The 12,500-nt window shown below is 41.7% G+C and overlaps 1 protein-coding gene across 2 annotated transcripts in view; it reads right to left on the reverse strand.

Moving 5' to 3' along the window:
- The window catches only part of esyt2a (extended synaptotagmin-like protein 2a), a 79,406-nt gene extending 78,443 nt beyond the window's left edge, over nucleotides 1-963 (reverse strand). Inside the window, exon 1 of one of the 2 annotated variants that reach the window (XM_076300189.1) lies at nucleotides 121-963. In XM_076300189.1, the coding sequence (XP_076156304.1) occupies nucleotides 121-471 (351 nt within the window). In that variant the 5' untranslated portion in view covers nucleotides 472-963. The remainder of the gene's footprint in view (nucleotides 1-120) is intronic. The other variant, XM_076300190.1, reaches the window with a different exon arrangement.
- Between the last annotated feature and the right edge of the window lie 11,537 nt (nucleotides 964-12,500).

The following is a 12,500-nucleotide window of genomic DNA, read 5'->3' on the forward strand; positions in this document are numbered from 1 at the left end:
CATACACACACACACAATCATTTCCATAGCCGGACATAACGTCCTTAATCACCAACAAACCACCATCACAACAGTGACAGCGAGCGCGCGCATGCGCCGTTTTTCTCCTGGCACACTTACCCACGGTGGCAGCTCGGATGATGGTAAACTCTGCCGCACGACTTTTTCCTTGTGCTCAAAAAACGCCAGAGCCCGGTTGATGTGTGTATTCCGGTGTCCATGCGTCCTTTGCCACCAGAAAAGCAGCGCAAGCCCGATCAGGACCCAGCTGAAACTGAGCTCGAGATAGCCCAGGACGTAGATAGGGAAGATGAGCGCAAACGTCTTGGCGAACTTAATCCCTGCCTCCGTTGCGTCCGTGATCGACGACTGCGGCTCGTCGTCCGGCTCTACAGGCGCGAGAGGACTGGTGGGGCTCGGTGGCGCCGACACGGGACCGTCTGGCCTCGTCGCCTGCCCTTCCGTGGTCATTTCCTCACTAGTCTCTTCTCCCTCTCACGAAAAAACAGACTCTCTCTCTCTCTCTCTCTCTCTCTCTCACACACACACACACACACACACACACACTCACTCACACACACACACACACACACACTCAGCCCAAAAGTTTCAAAACAAGGTCAGTACGTGTGGGAGTGTCTGCAGCGCATGCCTTCGCTCTGGAGCGACCCCGTGAGGAGCGACCCGTCGGTGGAAGACTCGAGTGTGTCCGGGGACGCGTGACAGTCGCGCGTCAGGTAAAGAGAGTGATTGGATCAGACGGCAGTAAGATAAGGCTGGTTCGAGTGGACACTCTCGTCGTCGTTAATCATTCACCTCTCCTGGTTAACTTTTGGTTTGCGGTGTTGATCCCCCGCCCTCGCTACTTTCGGCCTGCTCGTGCTAACGTCAATCCTCTCCGCCTGCCACATAGGCAGAATCTCGCGTGCGAACCTGAAACTCTGCGGAGAGCGAGCTGCCAGTGGTCCCGCCCTCTGCCCACATCCTGCCAGAGGCACGCAGCCTGTCGCCGCCCCACGCGCACACTCCCGACAGGCTCAACCAGAGCCCGTCATTCTATGGCTCAACCCCTTTCTCAGCTCTCGTTCTGGGGCACGTCACCACAGCGGGCCTGTAACGCGCCCTGACGGTGTTTTGGTTTCGCTGCGCCATCTCGTGGCCAAAGCGAACTCTCCACAGTAGGTTACTTGCACATGGGAACATATTTTCCCAGTGAAAACACCATAGCTCACGTCACCTCACGAGGGAATAAGGCAATTTATGTTGCATTTTTGCATGTGAAAAATATAGACATGTAGCCTAGGCCAGTGTTTTTCAAACACTGTGCCGGGGCACACTAGTGTGCCGTGAGAGATCATCAGGTGTGCCGCAGAAAATGTCACTCACTGGTCCAGAAAAGCAACTGTTAGGCCTACATCAAAGAATTTACCACATGCTCTCATTGATTGTATGATTGCACTATTTATGGTATGCAGGCATTGTACAACGGGGCCACATATCCAGTATTCCCAGAATCATCACATATCCAGTTCATAACAACAATTAAATTAGATATAGTCACCTACAAATGAAACAGAGGGCACTTATTTTATTGAGCAGGTCTTGCTAGATAGATAGATAGATAGATAGATAGATAGATAGTATAAGTAGGCTATACTATTTTGATCCTGTGAGGGAAATTTATAGTTTTATAGAGATAGATAGATAGATAGATAGATAGATAGATAGATACTTTATTGATCCCTAAGGGGACATTCAAGGTCTCAGTAGCATAAAGATATCACACACAACATGCACTTACAGCAGAAAAAGTAATATAAGTATATACATATAAAAAAAACCCTACCAATTACATTTGCTGCCGCTAGGGTGCGTCTAGATTTCTAGGCTATAAAAAAACACCACTAAACAATAAAGACAGTAGAAGATAAAAAAAATACTAAAATAGTAAATATACTAAATAAAACTAAATAAAATATCCACATAGTGTGCTTAAGGATGATCAAGCATGAGGCGCTTGCAGTGACAGGGCAGGGACTGAGCCTGTGATTCTGTATGCATGGTAAGGTGCTCTATGAGAGTGAGTGTCATGGTGATGGTGCAAATAAATAAGACCAACAGTGCAACAGTGCAAGAATAAAGTCTAGAGACCAGCATAAAATAGATATGGACGTATAAGAAAATAATGTAGACAAAGTAATATAAAAACTATATCAGTGCAAGAATAGGTTGAAATAATAGGGTTACAGCCATTGGTCAAGTATTAAGTATTAAGGCGAGACACGGCAGGTGAAAACATTGTTTTTTCATGCACTGGTCAATTTCGAGATTTTGGGCTAATTTGCTACCTTAGCATGTATTCTTTCACACTACTACAACAACAAAGCCCAATTTACACATTTAGGTGTTTATTTCATTACATTTTGTCTACTCGCGCCTGTATATTTCTCCTAAATTCACCAAAAGTTAGTCTTCTAACGTTTCATGCTCTACCGCGGCCGTGATACAAAACATAACATGTGTAGTACCGTTGGAAAGCTCTGTTTTTCCTGCATGACGCTGTGCTATCCAAATATGGACACTTCCTTTGTAACCGCAACCAATCGCGAAAGTTCAAAGGCGAGTCTAGGCTGAGAACGGAATCTCATGGCTGTGTTCCAAGGCTGTTTCCTCAAATTAAGTTTTTCTCATTTTCCAGTAGAAACATCTCAGCCTATGTAGCACTTATGTAGACCAAACTTTCCAGATATACACTTAGCAGTATTCTGAAGATATTTACAGAGGAATTTGTTAATAAATCATTCCTGGCCTGATTTATGTGACATTTTAATCAAAAATATATGGCTATGGACAGTATATTCTGATTTCCTAGGCAATAAAAGCAGATATCCTGAAATCCCTCTGTAATTTTATTTTCATCTTGTATGCAAACAAAATGAAAAAAATATTTTGTACCTGGCTTTATCATATGTTCAGATCTATCTACCGAAAATATATGCAAATGTGCACATATTTAATGAGATAATGCCTAATTTGCATAATTAAACATTCGAATTTCAAAAACTTGTAATACATTTTTTGTTCATACTTGTGTAAGTAATCAACTGAGGAAGTTTCATGGTGATGTCTATTATTTTAAAATGTTACCCTATTCACCTGTAGTGTCTCGTTTAAGTATTAAGTATTAGGTACGGCCACGATCCAGGCTGTGGCAGGGAGGGAGGGGTTTTGCATAATATAGCATGTAAACAGTGTAGCAGTAAAAACAGTAAGTCAGTGGACAGTCAGTAGACAGTACACACACATTTGTTGGAGAATACGTGAAGTTTGGACCATTAAGATGGGCAAAAGGTGAAGCAAATAGGCAGACATCATTATAGTAACCCGAAGGCTAATGCATAACACAACAGGTGAACTGCTCCTAAACTGGCAGCATATGGCGTTCAGAAACGAAAGCAATGATGATTGACATGAGGCTGCTGCTGTCTTAGTAAATAACTGTATTTTATATATATATATATATATATATATATATATATATATAATATGTTGGACGCTGAGGATTCTAGGAGAACTTTGGGGTTGTTATTGTGTGTGTTTGTGCCTGTTGGGTTGTTATTGTGTGTGTTTGTGCCTGTTGGGTTGTTATTGTGTGTGTTTGGGTTGTTATTGTGTGTGTTTGTGCCTGTTGGGTTGTTATTGTGTGTGTTTGGGCCTGTTGGGTTGTTATTGTGTGTGTTTGGGTTGTTATTGTGTGTGTTTGGGCCTGTATTTATTGTTTATGTACCTGTTTTAGTGTGATTCCCCTTTTTAGTTCTACCTTGTGTGTGTGACCCTTTGTGTTGGTGTGGCTGCGTCCCACCATGTGTGTGTGTGTGTGTGATCTACAGTATGTGTATTCTTGACTTCCCTAACGTGTGTGTATGATCTACGTGTATTCTTGACTTCCCTAACGTGTGTGTATGATCTACGTGTATTCTTGACTTCCCTAACGTGTGTGTATGATCTACGTGTATTCTTGACTTCCCTAACGTGTGTGTATGATCTACGTGTATTCTTGACTTCCCTAACGTGTGTGTGTGATCTTCGTGTATTCTTGACTTTGTAAGGATCCTAATTACCAGGCTGATGATAATCCTCTCAATCATATATGGACTCTTGATCAACTACTAAGTGTGGGCCTATTGTGGGCCTACTGTCACATGTCCACAGGAGCAGTTAACTATAGGGACAGGAAATGTAATCAAATGTATACCTTGTCATGTCTTGATTGATTCACTCTCACTACAACAATGGTCTCAAGTCTCATCAAAGTACTCCTCATGTGATCCCCAAATCAGCTGACCTCCAACCTTGTGATCCATATCAATGTAACCAACCACAAACTAGGTAGCCTATTTAAGTGAAGTTTACAGAGCATTCTGGGAGCCATTCTGTAGTCAGAATCTCCCGCACCACTAAGGTGTGTAGTCATCCTCTGAGCTGGTATGTTCATTCTCTGATTGCTTCATATGGTTTCCTAAATGTTCATTTAACCTGTTTTCGTAACTTTCACATTATTCATTTAGATGTACCTTCTATAATGTATTGGATGAATAGCTTGTGCCTCAACTCAGTGAAAGTAGGCATGCTACCAGGAGAACTGGCCATCGTATTGTACTGTGGTGGGTCACTGATTTTATTAGTAGTCTGGAATTAGACAGCTAACCTTAGCACACCCTGAACCCTCTGTAGCTTCGGTAAGATGTTCTGTCCAGATGAGTATAGTGGTCCAGGCCAGCACTATAGCCTCTGACCAACTTTCACACTAGGATTATTACTCAGTTGAAGGCGCCTCCCGAATTAGTCGGCCGAGGAGGGCCTCGCACACTATTCTTGGGGAAAGTTGAGTCTAATTAAATAGCTAGAAGGCATTCTTGTAACAGTATCGTGGGTAGGCCTACATCGGCCTACTATGGATAGTAATATTACTTTGACTGAAACTTCTCCATATCTAGCGGGGTCAGAATCATTAGGTTAACAGGGGTTCTATAATCTATAACACATAGGAGGGCAAAATACAAACCAGGGTTTAACAGATTTGGAAATCAAGTAAGACATAAAAGTAAATCAATTCTAATAATAATAATAACATACAACATTGTGTATGGCTGTGGCCTCACTGGCTGTCCCTCAAGTTATGGCAGGCTGCTACAAATTTTGCAGCCAGAATGGCCACATCCTCATACTCTCCGAGGATGTAAGAATGGCCACATCCTCATTCTCTCCGAGGATGTAAGGCAATTTAGCCTCATTTGTCCAGGTTTGAAACTCAGGGAGGGTTGAATTTAATTTATTGAAAAATAATGTCCGTATTTCCTCATATTTTGGGAGCTCTGTCTCCACAGCTCACAAGCTCCAGTGTGAGCACAGCCTCTCCTCTATGGGCAGCCAGGTCTGCCTGCCCTCTTCAACGGAGAGACTGAACGTGCCTGTAGTTTGTACATTGTAGTCTGTACATTGACGTGAGTTTTGGTTCTTTTAGTGTACTCAGGTAAGTCAGGGAAGTGTCCTACATTTAATATGAGACTGGAGAGCTTTAGAGTAGCCAATTGAGATGTGGGGTTTGTGTGCACTAGCGTCTCCTTCAGGATGCCGTCTGCAGCACAGGCCTTTCTTGGCTGTAGTTTGTGTAGCTTTTCCACAAGCTCTTTCTGGCTTATTGGAAACCCAGTGGAATTTGATTATCCTTTATGGTAATTTTAAAGTTTTCCAATCTGTCAGATATTTGTTGATGGTCACAATTTAGAGTAGGATGATTCAAAAGGTTTGTGAAATGCTCTCTCCATATAGCACCATTCTGAATTGCTAAATCATTGTGAGGCCTTTTGTTTAATGTTTCCAGTTGTGTGATTATTCTATATAATTTAGTTGGCTTTGTTTGTATATATTTATTTTTCTTTGCTCTCATTGTATTTTTATACCTCTTGAGGCATTCAGTATATAGAGCCGGGGGCAGCCGTGGCCTAGTGGTTAGCAATTCGGACCTGTAACCGGAGGGTTGCCGGTTCGAACCCCGACCAGTAGGCACGGCTGAAGCGCCCTTGACCAAGGCACCTAACCCCTCACTGCTCCCCGAGCGCCGCTGTTGATGCAGGCAGCTCACCCCGCCGGGATTAGTGTGTGCTTCACCTCACTGTGTGTACACTGTGTGCTGTGTGTGTTTCACTAATTCACGGATTGGGAAAAATGCAGAGACCAAATTTCCCTCACGGGATCAAAAGAGTATATATACTATATACTTATAGAGCCCGTATATCTATATATCTATATCGAGCCCGTATATCTATCAGTGTTGCGCGGGTTTGGTCACAAGCGGCCCGCGGTCGCCCGATATTTTAATCAACCGGACCGCAACTCGGACCGCGAATATTAATTAGGACAAAATTATACCCGACCCGCGATCCGACCCGCTTATTTACAAAATGCGTGCTTTTGGTTATAGCCTGCATGCAGTGTGACAGTAGGCCATTTCTGTAAAACAAACTAATTTATTTGCAAAACTTTATGCAGTAGAACTACACGCAGTAGGCATGCAGGACATAATGTTTGCGCAGGAGAGAGAATGAGAATAAGAGTGCAAGCACGCACGCAACCACCAAGGATTAGAACACTAGGATAAGATTTGAAGGCCATGGACATACATGGAAAACAGAAATGGTGAGGCAAGGTAGGCAAGAGAGATACATTGCTGGTCAAAACGTTAGCGTAATAACTGGTTTATCATGCTGAATGAAGCACAAAGCTTTACTAAACCACATCCACTGTTTAAAGTCACAAACACAACGAACTAAGGTAACTTTTATGCATGCGCGAACCTATACATACCGGTAGATATGGCTGTGTAGTCTGTGTGCCATAACATTTATTCCTGCAGGCTGCCCATTTTGGCTGTCATACTTTTAAATGGCTTCGCAAGAAGTAGGCCTACATAGACCATAACTTGTACTACTGTCATCTTCTTTAAGAACTTTTCCCAATATTTCCCATAGCTTATATCGCTTTTCCTAAAGGGGTGTCTTTATTATTTTAACTCGCGTCTTCAGCTTCTTTACTGTTGACTTTACTGTATTGATGCTTTATTGGTGCTAGCCTTGTCGTGATATTTTAAGTAGGCCTATTTGTAGAAAATATATATTTAATTAATTTTAACTGACCCGCCCGCAAATGACCCGAATATCATTAAAATATTTTGTTTATGACTCATAACCGCGGGCGACCGCTTAATTTCGGACAGATCGCGCAACACTGATATCTATATCGAGCCCGTATATCTATATAGAGCCCGTATATCTATATAGAACCCGTATATCGAGCCCGTATATCTATATAGAGCCCGTATATCTATGAGCAGGTATATCGATATAGAGCCCGTATATCGAGCCCGTATATCTATAGAGAGCCCGTATATCTATATAGAGCCCGTATATCTATAGAGAGCCCGTATATCTATGAGCCCGTATATCTATATAGAGCCCGTATATCTATAGAGAGCCTGTATATCTATATATCCATATAGAGCCCATATATCTATAGACCCTTTCAACAATAAAAACAAAAACAATGCTTGAACATTCTATTTGGTTCCCAATCTACTTCCTCTGCATTAAGATAACATATGGAATGTTAAAACAGAAGCCTTGTGGGGCCAACTATGATGCTGATAATGGAACTCTCTTGAAAGGGTCTATATAGAGCCCGTATATCTATATATCTATAGAGCCCGTATATCTATATATCTATATAGAGCCCGTATATCTATGTAGAGCCCGTATATCTATATATCTATAGAGAGCCCGTATATCTATATATCTATATAGAGCCCGTATATCTATATATCTATATAGAGCCCGTATATCTATATATCTATATAGAGCCCGTATATCTATGTAGAGCCCGTATATCTATATATCTATAGAGAGCCTGTATATCTATATATCTATATAGAGCCCGTATATCTATGTAGAGCCCGTATATCTATATATCTATAGAGAGCCCGTATATCTATATATCTATATAGAGCCCGTATATCTATATAGAGCCTGTATATCTATATACAATGGGTCCCGGTTAAGTTTGGACGGGTTCCTTCATTAATCACGATCCCCATTTTCTCAGCAGAAATGGCACAAACTGCAGTTGACACAAACAACCACAAGGTGTCACTTGGGAGTTCTGCCACTACTATTTTTGATGCGACTTGACTTACTGCTTCCATGACGCAGTTTCCAAGTCAGTCCAAGTCAGTAGAACAATCAGAGAAAGTTGAGCCATTACCAAACATATATGATAATACAATAGAGTGAGTTTATATATCTTATACCCTATTTGTCACGGTTACTTATAGATTTGATAGTGTAACGATAAGCGCATGAGACTTTCAGCAGGGGCACGGGAACTTAAATTGATCACGGTAGTTTAAGCTTACACTTGACAAAACATTCTAATATGAAAATTTAAGAAAGCACCGTGCGCAGGGATGGAGAGAGAGAAAGCGAGAGGGGATATGTGTGTTAGAACTTAGATGCGTGTGGAAAATGTAGACGTGCTGTTGAGACTGGAGCGAGTCATATTCAAAATAATGCAAAAAATAAACGATGTGTTTAAGCACAGTGAGAAAGGCAGTCCAGGCTCTTGGCTGGAACTTTGGGAAGCTTTGGGAAGTTTTTATCCCAATGACCCGGGAAAAAAACAAAGAATTGCGTCTACGTCAAGCGCAAGAATGGAAGACAGCTGGTGAAAAGTTTGATGATGTTCTCTTCACCGATGAGTCAACAGTGGCATTGGAACGTTTTGCATTGCAGTGCTGGAGAAAGACAAACTTTAGGGGCATGGTAAAACCTAGAGTTAAGCACCCGGTCAAACTGCACGTCTGGGGTGGAATTTCGCGTTGTGGCCCGGGCCCACTTCTCATTTTTGATGGTATTATGGATCAACAGTTCTACGCGGAAGAGATCATCAAAAAAGTTGCCGGTTCATACTTCAGAGAGCGTTTCCTCATGTCTACACATAGATTCTTCCAAGACAATGATCCAAAACACACCGCTACCAGTGTCAGAGCCTGCATTCAGAGTGAGGGGATCAACTGGGTGCCAACAACGGCAGAGTCGCCGGATCTGAACCCCATAGAGTTAGTCTGGGCTTCAATGAAACGATATATTCGCTGCGAGGCCAAACCCAAGAGCAGAGACGAACTGATCTCAGCAATAGTCATTTTGGAGGTACAAACTCACCACAAAGGTCTGCAATAATACATAGATCACCTGGACAAAGTCATTGAGCAGGTCATAGCCTTAAATGGAGGACCAACTGGAATGTGATCTTCCCAGGGCTATGGGATCCCCTACTGCTCCTGCTTCCATTTTACATTGACTTGAAATGGACTTGACATGTCATTTGCAATCAGCCAACTCGTTGATTTGAATCGAAATCCAAATAAAAAAGTTTTTCGCAAAAAAAATGCCTTTTCATTTCAGAATGCCAAAAATGCCTTTTTAGAGACATTTGAGTCATTACCAAACACAATACAATATTGGGATATTGTAGGCCTACTGTAGAAATTTCACTTAAATTGCAACCGCAACATGCCTGCTTGCCGACGTTCAAACGACAACGAAAAGATATCAAAGCAACAAGAGGGTTGAGTCTGAATGACACTGAGTTTTAGACACTGAGTTTTTGAAATATTTTCGTAATAAAAATGGTCATTTAACCAATAAAGGCTGAAAACATGTACAGCAAAACTGTAGGCTACATGCAACCCGGCAGAAGACAATTATAGGCTATTGGCAAATCATTGAGCACCATTCACACATTGCACAGTCTCTACACGTGGAGCGCTAATGTGTCTAGGCCTACTGTAAATCATTCAAATCATGTGTGAAAGTCATTAGGCTGGAAGCTGTCTACTGTCAGTGACTAATGCGAGAAGCGGGTTCTGTGTTGCATGCATTTTTCCAACACTTGGCTGCAAGCTCCCCTCCCCCACCCCCTTCTTTCACAAGCAGTGCAGCTTTCTGAAGCGGTGCTTTTTGAAGCTAATGTAACAAATACCACCAATATTGTTGTGTGGCAATAAAAGTATCCAGGGTTTGCGCAAGTAGCCTAAATATATAAAAAAAATTAAGGACATACAATCCTTAACGTGAAAAAGCTTAACGCAGCTTAATGTCCCAAAACGTCAACAAGTCGTTTTATGCGCTCATTATACATGGATTTCTATGCAACGTCACGAAAACATGCGTGCGCAACCAAGAGGCATAAAGCACCATAGAACAGCATAGAGCAATGCAAAAGAGCAAAAGAATAAAATGAGTTTTTGTGCTGAAAACTGCACCAATTCGAAATCACGATGGTTAGAGAATGTTAAATATGTTCAATATCCCTAACGAAATGCATGTCTTCGCCAAAAATGACAAAATACGATGTTATATTAATAATGCAAATGAACGGCAAACTTTGAAATATAGTCTGAAATGAGATGTTATTATCATTGAGACAACAGGGGTATACAATAAAATCCGATTGTAGCTTACAGCAGCTGACTATTTAGGTTAAGTTTATAACGTTGTGGACGGCCACCAAGCGTCTTCTGCCCCACGGCTGTGCGCGCATCTAGTTTTGTTGGTAAACGGGAAACCCGTGTATAAAGAAAGTTTAACGTGTCCCAAAACAGATATCAATTAATCACCAAACGTCTTATAAACAAGTCTTGCCAGGAGCAACACCTTGCAAAAAATTATAACAATAGGCCTAGGCCTAATAATGGTTGGAATGGAAAGATGCAAGTTAGGCCTATGTTTTAAAAACAAATGCTCCCGTTACCCCGCAGCAGTTTCAAAGTAGCCTACACCCAGAAAAACTGTTTGCTACTGGGATAAGTTTAGTTAATTTACTGGGCTAAGTTTTAGCTGGGTTAAAACCAGACTCATTGCAGAACACTTCATCTAATGTCTGTACTAGTAGGCTACAACTTTGATTCAATAAAAAAGATTTCTAAAGGAAAACCGTTGCATCATTACTCCTGCCTAGATTCAAACTCAGAACTGCCTGAAAGTTGCAGACCTGTTCTGGAAATACGTACATTAACCCACTCGACCGTCAGACAACGCTATCTGCTTCGAGTAGGCCTATTGGGTAGGACTGTAGCCTACACTGGTTGCTGTGGCACAGTCTTGAGTGACCAAATTCGTTTTCCTTTGTCATATGAATGCTGTCATTTTGTTAACATTACTGTTAAGGAGATGCTGTAGGCAAAGGCTATATTTCAACCTCGTTAGTGTAGTAAAAAAATCAGAACTATTCACAAGGTTTCTGGGCAGCATATTTATGTTTTGTTAGCAAGCGAACTTCTCATGACTACCGACAAAGTAGCCTACTGCCAGCTGACGAAGCTCTCATTTTAAAACATTACTGAGAGACAGACACTGTACAATCAAGAAATCTTGCCACTGAATCCAAAACTATGTTTAACAGTATGTACAAAGCTTATAGGCTACAGTGGACTAGCATGTTGCAGGGGCTGCTAAAAACACCGAGAAACACACTGAAAACTCCATTTTTAACTGGGACCCACTGTAGAGCCCGTATATCTATAGAGAGCCCGTATATCTATATAGAGCCCGTATATCTAGGTTGTCTGGTTGCCGGTGTTTTTGGCTGGATAATTTCCTTAGGCTATTTCTATGTTTTTTTGCATTCAGAATTGATCCAATGATTTCTTTTGTTTGTTTTTAATTGTGGGCAAATGTGAAATGTGAGCCACATGGTGGAATATGTTGTGTAGATGGTATACGGCCAACGTTCTTTACTATGATGGTAGTTTGTAGATAAAAAAGAGGAGAGATTGTGTTTCCGGGTGACCTTTTGACCTTTGATAGCTTTCGGAACTGTCTTTCCCCCAACTATAGCTGGGTTTGATTTTGTACATTTTCTCAGGATTTGTGTAGGTGTTGGGGGTCTCTGTTCTGTTCAGATAGACTGTTATTTGACTGTGATCAGACAATGGGGTCAATGACTTGACTGTGAAGGCTCTCAGACTACGTTTACACGAAGCAGGGTATTTTCCTAAACGAATATCTGGCCATCTACGTTTGCAAATAAAACTGCATGTACACGAGACCGTTTTTTTTTTTTAAATGTGTTTACACGAACCTGTGTACATACATGCTGTCATGAGCACGCCAAACCACAGTGGCAGTCTAATGATAGCCTCAAGCTCACATTAACCAATCAGAACCCTGAAAAGTCGCACGTGAGAGCAAATGTAAACTTCTGTTGCATACTGTGACGTTGGCTCTGTTTACCACAGTTTAGAACCAAACGCATAAACGGAGTTTTCCCAAAAAAACACTTTGGCCGGAGTTTTTTTGGATAACCGTTTTACGGGGCAAATTCTCTGTTTGCGTCTAAATGAAAGGCTCAAACGTAGGGAAATGTCTTCGTTTATAAAAATACACATG

Source organism: Alosa pseudoharengus, unplaced genomic scaffold (genome assembly GCF_046254945.1).
Source record: "Alosa pseudoharengus isolate Yale_2024_CS ecotype anadromous, Long Island Sound unplaced genomic scaffold, YU_APseudo_1.1 YU_APseudo_1.1_scf_22, whole genome shotgun sequence".
Lineage (NCBI taxonomy): Eukaryota > Metazoa > Chordata > Actinopteri > Clupeiformes > Clupeidae > Alosa > Alosa pseudoharengus.